We start from the raw sequence: 19746 nt of genomic DNA on the forward strand, positions 1-19746 counted from the left end.
GAGTTTATTTATCATTTTAGATCTCTCTGCTGTAAGATGCATTAGAAACAAAATAAAGAAAAAAAAAAGATGGTCATGGAAACATTATCCATCTCAACAACTAAGCTATTGTAGTTATTTAAATCAGCAGCTTGAATCACAATTATTTATTAGAGGAGAGTGAAATCAACAATTATTCTTCTTTTTTTTTTTTTTTTTTTGATGGAGCACTACTAAAATGCTGGACATGAAAGGAAGTCCAGGTAATGATCAACAAACAAGAACCATCAAACTATCATCTTCTCCAATTACTGACCTAAAGTGTTCGATAGTAAAGCCTCTGAGCATTTTATTGTGTGAGAGGATGGTGGAAAAAAGACGAGAGAGCAACACTGAGAGAAAATAGATAAAAGAGAGAAAATAATGTAAGCTCACTGTTAAAATGAGACAGGAAGTAACCTAGTGAAGTCTTTGTATATTATTACTGTACTTAAGATGTCAAATTAACAGCAGGAAGTCTGCTGTTTCTGCTCTGCTGTACAGTAATAGTGCAGTGTGTTAATACAATATACTGCACAACCCCCCCCCCCAAAAAAAACATTCTGTTACAATTTATTTACCCTCATGTTGTTTCAAACGGCTTGAGATGTTCAGACCCGATGTCCATGCTGCATTTTTTCAATAAAATGTAAGTGGATTCGCCATGGTCACTATTCCTAGTGAATAGTTGTACTAGATAACTAGTTTGGAACAATAAATCATGACAGAATAGTCTTTTTGTGTGTGTGTGTGTGTGTGTGTGATTTCCTTTCTGCCATGTGTTGTCACTCTCTGACCCGTGCTGTGTGACAGTATCTTTAATTGTGTTGTGCTGTACTGCAGAGGCTGGCTCTCTGACACAGAAGATTTTCTTCCACCGTGGTCTTTCATGTTCTTTTCAGCTGGTCTCACTACAGTCATCACCACTAGCAGGCCTGTCCATTATCCACAGACACAAGACCACTGCCAGAACACTACATGCTGCTGAAAATAACAGCTACAGCCAAGTTGCTTTGCTATCAAATCTATATAAAAACACTACATGGCACTTGCAACACCAAAGTCATGGGTTCAATTACTGAGAAATGCATGAACTTTAATTGTATATAATATGACTGGCAAATTTGAGTAGAGATGAAGAGATAAAGATCAAATGAATAAAATATATGGATAAAATCACCAAAAGCAAAGCGAATATTTGCATCTCATCACTCTAGTTTACTTGCAGAATGTTTCTTAAATCACTCGTGCAAATAAAAGTGTTTAAAAAATCTGATACAAACGGACGTGTCGGTAAGCTGTTATCTGATTGACTTGCGTGACAATGGGTAAAAATCACTCTATTAAAAAAAACTGATTAAACCGTATTAAGCATCTCTTCCAAACACCATTTCAAATTCTATTAAAGTTTGTCTATTAAAACAACTTTACAGTGCAGGGTTGCCATGTTATAAACAATGTAAAACAATGGGAAGAAAATATGTCCACTTAAGAGAAAAGTTTGTAATGGGGGATTTAATATCGTGACATTTGGCAAACCAAAGCGTAAAACCTTTTGGAGGTTTGTTACCATTAGGGTTTCCACCTGTCCCTTAAAATACGGAATCGTCCTGTATTTGAGAATAAAATAGCGCGTCCCATTTTCAATCAATACGGGATGGGGTTTGTCCCATTTTTCGGAGTTGTCTTCAGTGCAGCATCTCATGCAAATCATCCCACCGACATTCTGTAAAGACTCGTCCTATTTTGCCCCTGATTGGGTAATGCTCGCTGCCATTTTTGTGTCCAGCGCTGAAACGAAAGTACTTGGCTGGAAAGTGTCAGTGGAAAGGAGTATCAAGCCAATTGCACAATTTGTCGGCGAGTGTTCTCTGTTTCGCACAGTGGCTTGTCAGATGTGCAAGCGTGTACGACAGCATGCTGTGGAGAACAACTTTCATACACTTTACAATAAGGTTCATTTATTAAACATTAGTGTATTAACTAACATGAACTAACAATGAGTAAGTAATACATTTGTTACAGTAGAAATGTTCTCAATAGAAACAATAGAAATGTTCTCATGTTAGTTCACAGTGCAATAACTAAAATTAACAAGATTTTAATAAAGCATTATTAAATGTGGAAATTAACATGAACAAAGATGAACAATTGCTGTATAAGTGCAGTTCATTATTAGTTAATGTTAATTAATGTAGTTAACTTATGAACCTTATTTTTTAAGTGTTACCGATTTGTTTATTACGGTTAAGGTGTACAGTCAGACACATAAGCATTATTTTAATAAGAGATAAGAGAGATATATTTAATAATAAAAATACAGTGCCTATGTGAAGCAAATAAACAACTTAACTAATTTAAATGATTGTATTCTTCAATAGGCTACTGTAGAATTAACAATACATTATTTAAAACAATTACTAAAGTTCAATAGCAATTGACATTTTTTTGAAAACATGTTTTAAGTTGTGATTTACCACCACTGGCATGTCATCGGACCTGTGGTTATAGTGGCCCCGAGGGGTGTCCCCCCCAGGCGTCCCTTATTTTTCTGTATTGAAGGTGGCAACCCTAGTAACCATTGGAAGAAAACAGAAATGTGAGATGAAACAAACGTTCAGGATAAATAACCAGTAGGCAATCAAGAGGAGCAGAAATCGTGATCCTGATAAAAATACAGTTAATCATGCAGCCCTAGTTTAAGCTGTTTTTTTTCAATAGGGCAACATTTTAAAATCTTTTGAGAAAAACTGAAAACATATTCTCTTCACCTCCACTCAAATTTGCCAGGGTAAGTTTCTTTGGGATATGTGGATATGATTTAGGACAGTGGCTCTCAACCCACAGCCCGTCACAAAATGCAGCCCGCCATACTGAACACATAAAAATAACTTTCTATTTTACAATTAATTTTAGTTTTTACATGAATTTAAAAATGTACTAAACAAATAATGAGCTATAATGTTTTTGTTATGTAAAATAATTGTTTTTCATATATTATTTTCAAACATGAGCAGACATGTACTCACATAGTTACACGTTACGCTTACACTTAAAAGAGCGCACTTTGGCATAATTATATAGAAATAATCAGCAGCATCCAGTAGTTTGGTAAAATTGAGCATCAGAATACAGTTTTTATTACTGTAGAGCCCCTTTCAGACTGCACATCGGACACAGCAAATTGCCGGAACATTGCCGGGTCGCCTTCTGTGTGAAAGCAAACACGTCCCGGGATTGATTCTGGCATTGAAACTGGGTTCGGGACCTAGTAACATTGCCGAGTTCAACCCAGGACGAGTGCTGTGTGAACAAAAGCCAGATCTAATGCAGTGTCGAAGTGATGATGCGCGTTATCGTGCGACTCTTTTACCGGCAGTTTTGAAGGAAGATCAATGTTTGCAATGAAGAAATATGTGCAAACTGAAATGAAGCAGAGATTAGTTAGTTCCTCACTTTCCATGCTGACGCAGAGATCGTTAGCTTGCTTCAGTGAAAGTATAACGTGCCTAACGTTTTCGACACGTACATTACACGTCACGCCCTTACGGGTTGTGTGTGAAAGCATGCACATATCCCGGTTAATCACTGGCAGTGTGAAAATGCAAAATCTAGTGACCCGGGAACAATTGCCGGAACACTTTTCACGTGTATTTGCCGGAATCACAAAGTGAAAGGGGCTTAGGAGAGTGCTGGATTTTTGGTTTGCCCCACCACTCACTTGAAGATGTTTAGTCAAAAGGAAACACCCATATTATGCAGCTATTAGGGGGGTAACGATACGCGTATTTGTATTGAACCGTTCTACTAATTAATTATATTTGAGTTAAATATAATGATATGCGTTCATCAAGGTAGCCCAATAACCCAAACGAAGTAACAGGCAATGCCTCCGACACCCCCGAAGAAGAAAAAAACACCAACTTATATGTTTATGTTAGGCTACTCAGTCAGGCGCTCGCTCACTCAGTACGCGCTGAGTGAGCGAGCAGTTCATGCACGGTACGCGGTGGCCAATGCTTTTAACAGACCAGAAATAGAAGATCCTCCAATAACCAACATGTCTGGTGTTTGGGTGCACTTTGGATTCCCTGTAAGCTAGGTGAACCGTGAATCCCTGTGAACCGTTACACCCCTAGCAGCTATCATGCTTAATCACAGAAATGTGGTAAAACATCTCAGGAGAGAACATCAGATTATTACATTTACATTTCATATTTGGATCAAATAGACTACATGTGAATGCATTTTCTGCAATGTCGCGCGTCAAGTCATGCTTCCATGCATGTCTTATAGACTGCAACTTGCAATGGCAACTTCATTGTGCTGTTACTTCTTTCAAGCCGAATTTCAAAATGAGTCAGCTCCCGACAGCATCAGGTGTTTTATTAATGGTAACTATAATGATAATTTTTAATTATATTATAATTTATTTAATTATAATGTATTTATTTCAATGAATGTAATCGATTAGATATCCTAATATTTAGGCTATAATATAATAAATCCGGTTGGTTTGTATTGGTGATGTAATATGTAAATGACATGTGGACTTACACTTGGACCATAGTGAGGCCCAGTGGAAAAAAAGGTTGAGAACCACTGAGTTAAGAGAAGAGCCAGATTGCATACAGGTACTTGAGAGTCATGCAGTGTAAGACAGATGTTATCGGTAACCAAGGCAACCCTATATTCTCATCCCTTAGCTCTGTAGTATTGATAGGAAAAAGCCTTCTGCTGCCGCTCATCCTTCACTCATAAAAATCTACCCATTGCTTTTATTAAAACTTGTTTGTGAGATAAAAAAATAAATAAAAAGATCATCAGACATTCAAAGCACTCAATGCTTTAAATGAACCCCTAAGATGCAAGCTAATTACACTTAATCATTCACTTGAATATTTACTACTATACTTAGAATGCATCTCATAGAGAGATTGCAGGGTTATCAATCTATCAAAGCCTTTATGAGCTGATTTAATGATGTTTTATGGGATGTTTTTGACTTTTAGTGCAGTACTCACTGGACTGTAGTGGTTATGTGGAGTTTGCGCAAACCGGGAGTGGGAAACTGCCGAGAGTTAATGTAGGAAACTTTTGTCATGGCTGTGTTGATGCTCTCCAGATCATCTGCCTCCATGACCAGCACTGACTGAGCCGGGTTGAAGTGGAACTGAGAGGGATCAAGAGAGTGTGAGAAAGAGCCAATTTTCATAATCGAGAGAGAAGAAAAAAACCTAAAAGCAAAGAAGCGAATGAACGAGTCAACACATTTACATACAGTATTGTTCAAAATAATAGCAGTACAATGTGACTAACCAGAATAATCAAGGTTTTTAGTATATTTTTTATTGCTACGTGGCAAACAAGTTACCAGTAGGTTCAGTAGATTCTCAGAAAACAAACAAGACCCAGCATTCATGATATGCACGCTCTTAAGGCTGTGCAATTGGGCAATTAGTTGAAAGGGGTGTGTTCAAAAAAATAGCAGTGTCTACCTTTGACTGTACAAACTCAAAACTATTTTGTACAAACATTTTTTTTTTCTGGGATTTAGCAATCCTGTGAATCACTAAACTAATATTTAGTTGTATGACCACAGTTTTTTAAAACTGCTTGACATCTGGGTGGCATGGAGTCAACCAACTTGTGGCACCTCTCAGCTGTTATTCCACTCCATGATTCTTTAACAACATTCCACAATTAATTCACATTTCTTGGTTTTGCATCAGAAACAGCATTTTTGATATCACCCCACAAGTTCTCAATTGGATTAAGGTCTGGAGATTGGGCTGGCCACTCCATAACATTAATTTTGTTGGTTTGGAACCAAGACTTTGCCAGTTTAATAGTGTGTTTTGGGTCATTGTCTTGTTGAAACAACCATTTCAAGGGCATGTCCTCTTCAGCATAGGGCAACATGACCTCTTCAAGTATTTTAACATATGCAAACTGATCCATGATCCCTGGTATGCGATAAATAGGCCCAACACCATAGTAGGAGAAACATGCCCATATCATGATGCTTGCACCTCCATGCTTCACTGTCTTCACTGTGTACTGTGGCTTGAATTCAGAGTTTGGGGGTCGTCTCACAAACTGCCTGTGGCCCTTGGACCCAAAAAGAACAATTTTACTCTCATCAGTCCACAAAATGTTCCTCCATTTCTCTTTAGGCCAGTTGATGTGTTCTTTGGCAAATTGTAACCTCTTCTGCACATGCCTTTTTTTTAACAGAGGGACTTTGCGGGGGATTCTTGAAAATAGATTAGCTTCACACAGACGTCTTCTAACTGTCACAGTACTTACAGGTAACTCCAGACTGTCGTTGATCATCCTGGAGGTGATCATTGGCTGAGCCTTTGCCATTCTGGTTATTCTTCTATCCATTTTGATGGTTGTCTTCCGTTTTCTTCCACGTCTCTCTGGTTTTGCTCTCCATTTTAAGGCATTGGAGATCATTTTAGCTGAACAGCCTATCATTTTTTGCCCCTCTTTATAGGTTTTCCCCTCTCTAATCAACTTTTTAATCAAAGTACGCTGTTCTTCTGAACAATGTCTTGAACGACCCATTTTCCTCAGCTTTCAAATGCATGTTCAACAAGTGTTGGCTTCATCCTTAAATAGGGGCCACCTGATTCACACCTGTTTCTTCACAAAATTGATGACCTCAGTGATTGAATGCCACACTGCTATTTTTTTGAACACACCCCTTTCAACTAATTCAACTAATTGCCCAATTGCACAGCCTTAAGAGCGTGCATATCATGAATGCTGGGTCTCATTTGTTTTCTGAGAATCTACTGAACCTACTGGTAACTTGTTTGCCACGTAGCAATAAAAAAATATACGAAAAACCTTGATTATTCTGGTTAGTCACATTGTACTGCTATTATTTTGAACAATACTGTATAGATGAATAAATGACGGCTGGGAATGACTGATGTCAAAGGGTTTCAAATATATTCAGATGATATTAAAGAGATGGACAAAGAATGGAATGCCTATAATCCTTCCAATGAAAGGCTTTGCATATATGTATGCATATGTGTGTGCGCATGTACCTTTATGCCTTTACCAAGACTCTCGAGCGAGCTGATGTCCAGGCCTTCCTTGCAAGCCTGTAGGCAGGAGATCACCTTTTGAGTTGCAATCTTCCCAGGTCGGATAGTCAAGCCTGAGAGGCTTCCCCGGAAATACTGTGTGAACCGTGGAGTGGTCACCTCTCCTCCTGTAAAAAAAAAACACATTACAAATCATGCACATGCATACTTGCAGTCACTGGCAACAAAAAATACTTTACAAAAGCTAAAGATATCTGAAAGCTGTGTCACATTCTGCGTGCATCTGTGTCAAAATGTCAAAAACACCTTATCTGGCACTATCCAGAGGTTGGAAGACAAGATTTGTGTACTGAAATGCCTCCATCTGGTAGGTTGAAAAAAAAAAAAAATGTGTTTTTGTATTTTTGCTCTCTATGATAACCCACAATCCTGTGCATGCAAAACAGATGTTTATTCAAAGAACAAAATAGACTCTGATGCACCAGTAGCAAGAACTCAATATATATATATGAATTACATTGTTTTTGGTATTATTTATTTATTATTTACAAGAACTACAATCCCATGAAACATTGTGACTCTATAACTATTTTAAGTAATAATTATAAAAATGATTTGAATTTTTTATTGCATTAGAGAATCAATTGTGTCATTCACATTGCTTTCTTTATATGCATTTGCTCACTGTGACTCGCTGATTGGTGGAATTGTCTGTATTGCATCATGGGTAATGTAGTTTTCAAGTTGTTCTCCATAATTTTCTTAATTCAAAATCTAACCAATTAATATAACATCATGTAATATTTACACAGTGAATTGCTACTGGTTTTCTTGACCTGATTTGGTCATCAAGGTCATTTGTCTTTTCTTTCCTGAGTCACAGCATGTTTTACTTGTATGTATGCATTTATTTATTTATTAAGGAATAGTTACTTATTAGGAACCTTGATCAAAAAAAAAAAAAAAAAAAAAAAAAAATGAGAGGGAGTTAGAATAAGAGCAATACCAATAACACCAATAACCAACACCAATAACACCTGCTGTTTTCCCTCCCATACATCCCTGACTGATGATCTGACAGATTTGGGGAGTTTAATAGATCCAGATGCAGTGAATACTGTCACCCCGAAATCTGTGCTTCCAATGCTTAATTGCTTCTGTTTTTAAATTATTTAGCTGACAGATGTTATCACTTAAATGTTATTCCAAAAATTAAACAGCAGAGGAAAATTTGTATTCTCATTCGTGCTCCCCCTAAAGGACAAAAGTGCTAATGAGACTGCAGTCCCCGCATGGCATATAAGAGCTGTCACCTTCACATCTGTATCGATCAGTGGTTGCATGACAGATAATAACAAGCAGAACACATCCTGAGCCCTGTGGAAAAGGCACTGCCATGACCTTACATTTAGATTAGCACATCTGATTTCTCATTATAACCAAAAATATTCAGATGTTACTGAGAAGCAGCTCAGTAATGGCCTTATTTATCTTCCTTTAGACACGTATATTATAGAGCAGCCTTTTAAAAACATTTTGTCTTTGTTTTTATTCTTCAATGAACAGTTCACCCAAAAATGATCCTGAGTCATTTAATGAATTAGATTCTGTTTAAGGATACTTGCACATTTATTTTTTTATTTTTTATTTTTACCAAATGATTACAGAAATTATATTTTGGAAGAAATATATATATTTTTTTTCTTTAACAACAAAATATACCATTCAAAGTGTTGGGTCAAAATTATTTTTCTTTTTTTAAAGAAAGTGATACTAATGCAATGTCAAAAATCATAATAAAAAATAACAACATATATTTAAAAACATACAAAATATTTATTTTTCAAATAAACGCTGTATTCCTAACCTTCATGGAAGTGTCCTGAAAAAGACACTATTTCACAGTTCCCACACTTCATTAATTTGAACAACCATTTTGAACTAATAGTAAGAAGAAGAAATGTTATTTGAGCATCAAAATTGTAGTATTAGAATAATTTCTGAAGGATCATCTGACACGGAAGACTGGATTCGTGGCTGCTGAAAATTCAGCTTTGCAATCACAGGAATAAAATTCATAAAAAAATATATTAAAACAGAAAACAGTTCTGTAATAATATTAAAATTATTACTGTTTTTAACTTAATTTGGAGAAAATAAATTCAGATTTTATGGTTCTGAACTTTTGAACAGTGTGGCATTTCACTCCAATTGAAGAACAAAAAAGTATATATATATATATATATACACACACATTAACATATAAATTACACAGTGGATCAGTTAATGTGCTAAACAAAGCTCTATAAAAAAGCAGATAATCCTGTTTGATGTCTTGTCAAGACAATGGCCACCAAACCCAATTTCTACCCTAAAGAAGACAAGGATCTCAATTTGGCCTGAACAAATACCATCCTCGCTTTCCATTATGAACTGGTTTGTCGCTTCGTTGTTGATTGCACGGAGTGAAAATGGACAGGGTGCAAGAAGCAATCTTGGCCGCTAATGGCTTGAAAAGTTATCAGTTGCGGTTTAGTGGAGCTTAGACCAGCTTCACTGGGATGTAATAGCAAGTGAACTTGTCCCCAATTCAGGGTCTCTTAATCCTTACTATGGACCTCTTCTAAAAGAAGAAAAAAAAAAAGCACAATTCAAAGCCAGTGAAAAAACAGAATAATCCTCGATCAGCACGGATGAAAAGAAATGTAAAATGGTGCTGAAAAGTCGGATCTTAGAACCGTGTCGTCTAGAACAATGATTTAGCCGTGACTCCATTCTCTCAGGCTTGTTCAATTATTTAGTTCGTGAAAGCGGTGTTAAGGACAGACTCTCCATTCAAATGCGATCATTAGCTCCATTTCAAAAGGATGAAATTGACAGGCCGTGTTTCTTTTTTGATGTTTTCATGCCTGAGGTCTCTTTGATTAAATGAAGAATCAGGGTAGCCTACGGCCAAACACATTGCCTCTCTCTTGGTATTCGAACCACTGCTGCCGTGCTCATACAGTCATATCAATAATGTAGATATCTCTTAGTCATACCCTCTCTTAGTCTAAAACTATCTGATCACATCTCAAAACCGGTGGATGCTGATTCATCATCTCCTGTGTCTGGGTCCTCCAAACCACAGTTATGCCTCCATTTTATTTTATCGATGCTCTTTTTAAAGGGATAATCAAAACAAAAGTTGCTTCATGGTCTCACCTTGCCAGCAGGCACCTACAGTTAACTGTACATCAATCTCAGAGGGGTGGATGGGCCAGTCGTCCGTCACAAGGTAGGGTTCGTACGTCACACCGTCTACGAAGAGCGTAACTGAGGGAAACTCCACATTGATGACGTAGTAATGCCACTCTTTATCACAGATCTGGAAACAAGAAAAAGTGTAGATCTAGTTGACAAGGCAAAACAAACTAATTAAAACAATTGCTGGTTGATCAAATACTGATTTTGGGTTCAATCTGCAAATTGGATTTGCTTCTTAGATATGTTTTTCGCATACATAAAATTGAAAATAAAAAGTCGATTTCTAAATGTGTGTGTTTTAAGCTTCATTTTTACATTGACGCATCTTACAATATAATTAGGTGGAACACACAAAACAAAGCAAAGCAAAAACATAAAAATGTAATACATTTTTTTTTTTAGTGTACTAAAAACTAGATAGTGGAATATCAAATGAGTCTTCTAAAGCTACTTAGTGTGTAGAATACAATGTGTGCAAATGGAAGGTTATTGATCTGCACCACTGCAGATTACGAGGGGTGTTCCTCAGGGATCTGTTTGGTGTCTCTGCTTCTTTTATCATTTATATTAACAATCTTGATTTTAATATTGGTCATGTTCATTTTCATTTTTATGCTGATGCACTAAATTACACCAAGCTGTGTCCTTACTCCATAGTGCTTTTGATGTTGTGCAACAAAGGCTTTGTGGCCTAAAACTGACTTTGAATATGACTGAAACTGAAGCTGTTATTTTCAAGATCAAAGAAAGAATTGGCAAATCAACTCAAAACCTCACAGGGTACTATAGTTGTTGTTGTGACAGAATATAAATATCTTGGTTTTATGCTTGATGACTCCTTATCTTTTAAATCCCACATTAATCAACTTAGGACAAAATTAAAGGTAAAGCTTGGGTTCTATTTCTAAAATATTCCCTGCTTTTCATCCCAGGCAAGAAGAAGACTGGTTTCTGAGACATTATGGCAGTCCTTGATTATGGAGACATTCTGTATAAATCGGCATCTACCAAACTTTTAGGTTCTTTGGACTCTCTGTATCACGGTGCACTGTATTGTTAGTGCCCATCATTGTATAATAGAGTTGCTTGGACTTCATTATTAACACACACACGTAATCACTGTTACATATTTATCTATAAATCCATCTTGGGTTTACTGCCTCCAAATCTTTGTTCTCTCACCCAGCCTAAAGCTCTTTGAACTTATTTTCTGCACTCTCAGGACTTGTACATTCTATCTGTTTCATTTGCATGAACCAAACTTGGAAAACAAGCTCTTTTTTTCAGTTTGCAGTGCCCAAAGATTCATTTTTACAACAAAACCTTTTACAACACAACTTGACTTTGTAGATCTTAGTGTAAATGAACAATTTTAAATTCTTGATTAATGAGCTGTTGAAGGAATAATTAATTTGTAAATGTTTTTTAATTGTTGTCAACAATGTTTACTGTTCTTATGAAATGTAGTGCTGCATCTTGGCCAGGCCATTTCTGTAAAAGTTTTAGCTGGTTAAATAAAGGACAAATAAAATAATCATAAGAATAATAAATTAAGCAACCTATTTGACCCACTTTGAGTTAAAATTCACAATTACAAAACAAAACAGACCTTCATAAATTTACCACCCACTAATTAACAACTTAATTGACCAACTGTGAGTTTATTCACAGTAAAACTATCCCAGAACCATGTCTGGGTCAGTCTAAACTACAATCTAAAAACAGGACACATTGTTATTATGTAAGGAAAAATTCCAGTATGTCCATCAGGTTCACGTTCTTATCTAAATAATATCTGTGCTCAGGTTAAGATGATCAACATTAGGTTTACAGTTCACGTTCACATGCCCTTAATGAAACAAAAATGTAACTTAATATTCCATCGCTAGCTATACTATTCATCATTGTTCATCTGTCCTATTACATTAATTAGGTATAATTATAATCAGACGCTAATTATAGGGACAAAGATTTATGAGTATGAGAAACATCAGATCACTTTAACATATCAAAGCAAACCAATCAGAGCCATTTAAAGTTCTTCTAAACTTCATTATTTATCTTTTCTGACATATGGTTGTTACCAGCTGTAGGCATTGTTAAAGAAAGGACTGAAAGCAAACCTAATAGAAAAACATGTAAATGTTGAGGATAGACTGCCTTCTGCTACTCTGAGAATCATCTCTTCTGAGATTCAACATAATTGCGAAACAGGCTTAAAGATACAAGCCACGTTTAATTGCCTCACTCTTTCAAACTTTAACAGCTGCGATACCAATAAGTTGTCCTATTTTGACCTTTTGCCACTTTATTTGTGGGAAAGGCAGTAAGAAGACAGGAACTGCTGGGGAGGGAAGAGAGGGGAGGAGAACTGGAAAACAATACAAATATGAATATGCTCTTGTGCTATGCTGCTACAAGAAATTGTATACAAGGAAACTTTCTTGTATTAATGTTCTCTCTTATTTTATTTGAATAATTATTATTTTTTTAAAAAAAAATACATTACATGTGCTAAATAGTGTTGTTATAGATATGTTGCCTGAGCAAATAACTAAAATAAAACAGCTTCAAAGTAAATGACTAAAACTGAACTAAGAAAACTAAAGCTAAAGCTATTGAATAACATAAAATGACAAAACACATTGGATTTTTTTTTCTCCAAAAATATAAATGAATACTATAATAATATATAAACAATTCTAAAACACTGGTGCCAGACAGAAAGCTTAGATAAATGCATGTCTTACCTTTTTCTTTTTTCTTTTTTTTCATCTTAATTTTTTTGCATCAGTATTATATTGTTAAGACTGTCAAGACAAAGTTAAAAATGATTCAGCTTTACTTTTCTTGAGAAATTTTGTTCCAATGTGCTGTGCCATGTGTGAACTCACTGTGTGAACAGCAATGCAAATAAACAACACTTTCCATTGCAATGTCTTTTTTTTAATTGCATCAGTACCAGTACCACATTACAGTAAGATTGTCAAGATGAAGTTGAAAAAACAACTAAAAGTAAAGCTAAAAAAAATAAAATAATAATAATAATAATGGCAAAAGTATATAAACAAAATTACTAAAACTTTAACTACCAGGTGTCAAAAAAAAATGCAAAAATAAACTGTACTGGCATCAGACAGACAGCTTTCACGACTGAAGTGTGTCTTTTTTCCCATCATCAGTGGTGCTTTTAAGATTGTCAATTCATTTTTTTATTCCTTGAGACATTTTGTTCCACTGTGCTGAAAGCAAATGACGCTTGAAAAAATCAAATAAACTTAATTTCATTACGATTAAAGGGGTCATATGATGCGATTCCAATGCCAGTGTCTCATTCTATAAAATGGGGTAGTTCAAACTTTGCAAGGATAGTCCGGCGCTTCTGACACACAGTCTGTACGTACGTTTACATAAGTATTTGCCACTTATGATTCAAATGCAAGTTTTAAGCAGTGTAGATTAGCGTTTGTTGTTTGTCGTTTCTCCATTCACAAATGCAGACATGGTTTTATGTTAACACAGCGCGATAAGCAATGCAATGCACAAAAAAACAGTGTGTTTATTTTAATGTTTTTGTCTTGTCGTGCTGGTGTTCTGACCAGGACATGTCATCACAGTATGGTGAGGGGTGTAACATTTCCGTCACATGCTTGAGGCATCCAATCAATCACAACATATTGGATAGCAAGCCAATCAGCGTACACCTCACTTTTCAGATGATTCAGCTTTTCAGCTTTTTAAAAATCTTTAAAAGTTTCAGAAAGGCATGGCATAGAGGAGCAACATTAATGTACATTATGTGGAAAATAATGTGTTTTTATTTAATTTATTTTTTTACCTTAAACCGTATAAACACATTGGGTTTCATTCATGAAACACGAGCAGAACGAATTTTTGTGTAAATCGCGTGTAAAGTGGCGTAAATTTTCGGATTCATTAAAACGTTCGTATTTTCCAAATGTTAGTTGGTATGAAAGAAATCTACACCTGCTCCCAGCCACGCATAAATAGTGCGTTTAACGTCTGAACGTTTTGCTCATTAATACGGCTGCATTTTAATTCACCTTAATCGGGTACATATTTACACAGCATTTTGAAAAATATATTATATATATTAATTACATACGGTTTTTCTTTTAACTTTTATTATGAGAGCCAGTAATAGGATCTGTAATATGGTGCCAAACTTCCTTTTTTAGGACCTGATACGCCACTAGTACGCTTGAAAATAAAATGTGGCGTTTTGAATGAACTTCTGATAATAAAACTTCAATTTCTGCAGCTGAGAAATGTTTATTTTTCAGTTGCTTTTGAGAAGACATGTTGAAATCCTTCGTTTGGTGTCATAATATGATGCTCATATATAGTTGTCAGTCGGATTTAATGGGCGGGATTTATGGTAATTGAGAGTGAGCATGCAAGCGCGTCCCATTTACGACTGATTGGAATTCATTAACACACACACACATTTCACCATCACATCTGATGTTTACGAAGTTTTTGTGAATCAGGAGAAGAGTTTTCGGGAAGTTCTCTTTACGCGCAAATCACTCAGATATTTACTCGTATATTTACGAATGTTTCATGAATGAGACCCATTGCATTACACCAAATACACAAAATAATGTTCTTTTTAGTGGCATCATATGACCCCTTTAACTCATGCCACCTGGTAACATTTACAGGTGAATTGTTATTATCAGAGCACCTGTAATGTCATAATGATAATGTGCTTGTATGATGCAGTAAACATGTTTATTCATACACAACGTGCTGTTATGGAGAGCACCATATGGAACTGAAGCTGATGCTGAGCTGCTGCAGAGGGGAGTTAATGGACAGAAGATCCCAGGTCTCCAGAGAGATGCTCTCTCTTCTCATCTAACTGCTGCCTCTGGAGACAGATATCACTCCACACCTCTATTCCTCTCGTTCTCTTATATCTCCTTTTTACACTGGACTCTTCAAAAACCTCAATTTTTCTTTCCTTTTTGCGGCAATCTTTTCAATGTAAGAAACATGCACACGCAGAGATACACACACACACACACACAATTTTGGTCGTTTGGGCACATGACACTGAATGCTGATCACTGGATGCCATTGTCAGTCATCTTAAAAAGTCTGGGATTTTAACCCCTTGCATAACAACAGAATAAAACAGAATTTTTAAGTCTAGTTGTACACCAAGACCCATTTTTACAGTGACTGTTTTAACTATGGCTTTAAGATGTAATGGAACACCTGCTGTTTCCTCAAAAGAGAGCAGAAATTGTAATAGTGTTGCCAACAACACATTAAAGAAAGAAGGGGGTGAAAAAAGACTCTTCAAAAGTTTCCAGACATAAAAATGCAAAAATAAGCTCATGCAATTTAGAAAGCCTAAGCAATGTCCAGTGTCAGTGAGGGATAAAACAGCAGCATTAGCGCTGGTTAATTAAACTGCTCATGCAACGGCTCTCCAAAAACTGGGCTTCTGTTTAGTATGAAAACAAATAGCCTGCAGTGTGTAAACATGTGGACAACACTTGATGCTTGTTAATTGCAACATAATTGTGTGCAGAAATCCATGAGCAAAATATGTAGATTAAAAATATTCTAAACTGTTCATCAAATGTTGGAGACAGGCACTTCCACATGTATCAATCAGTTAATACATCACTGAATTTCACTTCTGCATCTACACACTGTACTTCTAAACTAATCTAAGTATGTGCAAAACTAAATATCAGATGCGTGTTCCTTAGGGGCCATTAACAAAAAATGGATTCTTCTGTTTAAATAAATATATAAATAAAATAAAAACCTAGATGAAGCACAGCAGAATAGACCAGAACAAAGGGGTCAAACAATTGGTGAGATGTTCACTGAAAACAAAACCACAACAGTTAAAAGCATTCATCTAAAAATAGCAATGTGGTTATAGCAATTAAAGGTGGTTTAAATTGGATAAATAAATATATGAAATATATGGATAAATGTTTTTTGTTTTTGTGAAAATAAATATAAATTATTTATTTTTTTCTTCATGACACTAATTATGAATGAAACCATGAATTTGTTCACGGAAGTCATAATATGTGTTTTTTCATATGTTAAAATGTATGGGAAACCATTTATCAGATTTTATATATTAAGACTTAAATTATACATTGGTTATATAAATAACTCAACAATTTCCATACAAAAGTATTGTATTTTACATTTGTGAAAAAAAAGTATCTCATAATTAACATTGTATTTTAACTTTGGACTATATTAACCCATTCTAGTAACATCCAGCAAAATAAATAAATAAATACTTCATTTATATTTTATATGTGGGTCTCTGACAGTAGGTTTAAAGAGCTGCTGTAAAACAATACAAAAAACCAAGAAATAAAAAAACGAAAGTCGTCACTAACTTATCAGTTGTTGGTCAGCTAGTCAACGATCATGACCCACCTCTATTCTAAACAGACCGAAAAGGCTTTTGACTGCCATTCATAAGAGCGCTGATGACAACCTCTGCAGGCTCTGTCCGTTCTCGTCCTCATTACATGTCCGTCGAGGAACGAACAGGACACGGCACTGTGTGAACGTGCAGGCTTTGCTGCTAATGAAACACACACATGAAGCATTAATCTTGGCCTGACAGGAGATGATTTTGGCTGTTTCAGCACACAAAGGCACACACCGCCAAGGATTAAAACACGCTTACATTTGGCCTCCTCCTCCACCCCCATCCCTCGCTCGCTCCTCTCGTTTTTTGCTCTAAACATTTTTAATCTGTTCCCGTCAACATACTGCGTGCACGACCTTCAGAGCAAACAAATAAATGAGAGTGTGACAATAAGCGAGAGCTGCAATACAAATCACACCTAGAACTATACGTCTCTTTCTACATGCACAAACATCATTGTGTCATGTTGGCTGCAGGAGAGAAATGCCTCGCAGGCTGCAGCGGTACAGACCTGTTCCTCATTCAACATTAATACATTGTGTTTGCAGGCTTGTGCTGCTGCTCAGATAAGGCTCGCAATACACTGAGATGCTGGTCTCTAGGGTTGGCTGAGATATATATGTATCTAACCCATGTTGTACTACATATGTGTGTGTGTGTGTGTGTATATATATATATATATATATATATATATATATATATATATATATATATATATATATATATATATATTATATATACCATATACGTACATGCATAGATATCAGTAATATTTGTAATATATTTTTTTAAATCTCTTATGCTCATCAAAGCTGCATTTTTAAAAATAAGGAATATAGTAAAAACAGCAGTATTGCGAATATTGTTACAATTTTATGTATATTTATAATGTTTTTCTATTTTAACCCCTTAACTGTCACACACATTTTTGAACACAGACTTTATAGTGCACGATCCAAACTTACAAATTTATAATTAATGAGCGAAAACATGTTTTAACATGATATTGATGCACCATTTACATGGTAATGCAATGTTTGATTTTAAAATGGGGTTTAAAGGATGAATTTTGAGATTTTAAGTTTTCAGTTGATTCTTCTTTTCTGATGATTTCTAAAATGTGAGTTTTTTTAACAAAGGTCAGAACTCCTGTTATTATGTAGATTTTTGAGGGTGCACTCTTGTCATAAATTAATATATTACTTTTCCTACATACTTTTTTACAAAAAACATTGGTAAAATATATATTTGGGAGTCTTAGACCTTTCCAACGATATATAGTTCGCCAAGATTAGATTAGATTTAATTGTAATATAATGAAGTAACTTTAGGCATCCCGTATACAGGACGGGTGACAGTTAAAGTTAATATAATTTGGAATTTAATGTATTCCTGTAATGCAAAGCTGAATTTTCATCAGCCATTACTACAGTCTTCAGTTTCACACGATTCTTCAGAAATCCTTCTAATTTATTACATTTATTATGCTGGAAACAGTTGTGCTTTTAAATGGGAGTGGATATTCTATTTTTGAATAAATGCTTCTTTGTTTTTTCATCAATAATTTAAAAAAGTATCACAGGTTCCAAAAAGAAAAGAGAGAATATTATTGTGTTAAATAATAATGTGTAATATATTTTACAGTATAATTGTAATTAAGCAAGTATTTTATTTTACATTGACTGGGTCTTCATGTCATTTTACACATTTTATTTTTAATTTGCTATTCACAAAAAAGATTTAAAGACCAGTTTGTATCATCATCATAAAAAATGGAAATCTCCATATAGCATTTTTCATAATATTAAAATGAGGAAAAAATTAAACATTTACTATTTATCGCACTTTCCATCTAAATAATAAAATAAAATAAAATCAAATAAAATTTCTATCTCTTTTCCCTCAATCAAAAATCTGACTTTCTGTGAAAACAGATTAAACATATTAATGAATCCCAGCAGTCATTAGCATTTCCCTGTATTTTTCAAACAAAATATAGAAATGGGAACTTTCCCTTCCCCTAATTCTAGATGGCATAGCAAATTATGGCCCTTTGATATGTCTCACCAAGATTCCTTGTTTCTATAGGTCAACCCGTCAACACAGTACACAAAATGGGCAAATAACAAATAAACAAACAAACAAAATTACATTTTATTATGTTGTTACATTTAATTAGGGGTGTGAACCTACACTGTTCTAACAGTTTGGTTTGGTTCGGTCTGTTCAGTTATGATTATCATGTCATCAATTCAGTTCCATACGATATCATGATGCACAGAAATCCAACAAACACAAACACTGTTAGGCTTTTTTTTTGTGTGTGTGCATAACTTCGATCTGTGGAATGTGTTTTAGATGTCTTGTTCTATGTAGCATATTTCTCAGGCTTTCGTTTTTTTATGAACCACCAGATGGCGCTGTTTTCGAGACTCTCAAAGCTTTGACTCTTTTCCGAAACAGTCAAGAGAATAGCCTCAGTGGTTCACGAGGCTTCATTTGCCCATCCCTTCCCCACTACAAGGCATTTGGCTACTGCAGAAAACTTTTCAGAGATGGCATTTAATCAAGGAGTCCGGGGACTCTAACTGTGAGCTGAATTGGGAGGTGCAAATCAAGGTTTCATTATTTCCTTGATTGAACAGCAGATTAGGCTAATTTTAGGAGCCCCTTTATCTGTTCCTTCATCTGCTCCCTCAAATGGCCTTGTGGGAGGAATGATTTGTTCTATATACGGAATGGCAAAAATACAAGTGAAGAAGCGCTTTTTCTCTCCCCTTTTTTTTAGAGGTGTAGATACACATCTCACAATCGATTACTGGAAAGAAACATTTGCAAATCGGTAGACTGAAATAAAGATCATAATATGCAAAATTGGGAAGAATCTTCAGATAGCAGTTTTGCTGTTCCCATCATCCTGATTGTGAGTCGGCAAAGGGCATTCTGGGTAATTGATTGGGAAGTTTGTTGCTGTGC

General features: G+C 35.4%; 1 protein-coding gene across 2 annotated transcripts in view; it reads right to left on the reverse strand.

The window, feature by feature from the left end:
- Positions 1-19746, reverse strand: part of clstn2a (calsyntenin 2a) — a 228798-nt gene that overhangs the window by 45778 nt on the left and 163274 nt on the right. For both annotated transcript variants that reach the window (XM_026205013.1, XM_026205012.1), the window contains exons 9-11: positions 10287-10449; positions 7083-7249; positions 5043-5191 (exon numbers count right to left, since the gene is read on the reverse strand). In XM_026205013.1, the coding sequence (XP_026060798.1) occupies positions 5043-5191; positions 7083-7249; positions 10287-10449 (479 nt within the window). The remainder of the gene's footprint in view (positions 1-5042; positions 5192-7082; positions 7250-10286; positions 10450-19746) is intronic.

Source organism: Carassius auratus, chromosome 27 (assembly GCF_003368295.1).
Source record: "Carassius auratus strain Wakin chromosome 27, ASM336829v1, whole genome shotgun sequence".
Lineage (NCBI taxonomy): Eukaryota > Metazoa > Chordata > Actinopteri > Cypriniformes > Cyprinidae > Carassius > Carassius auratus.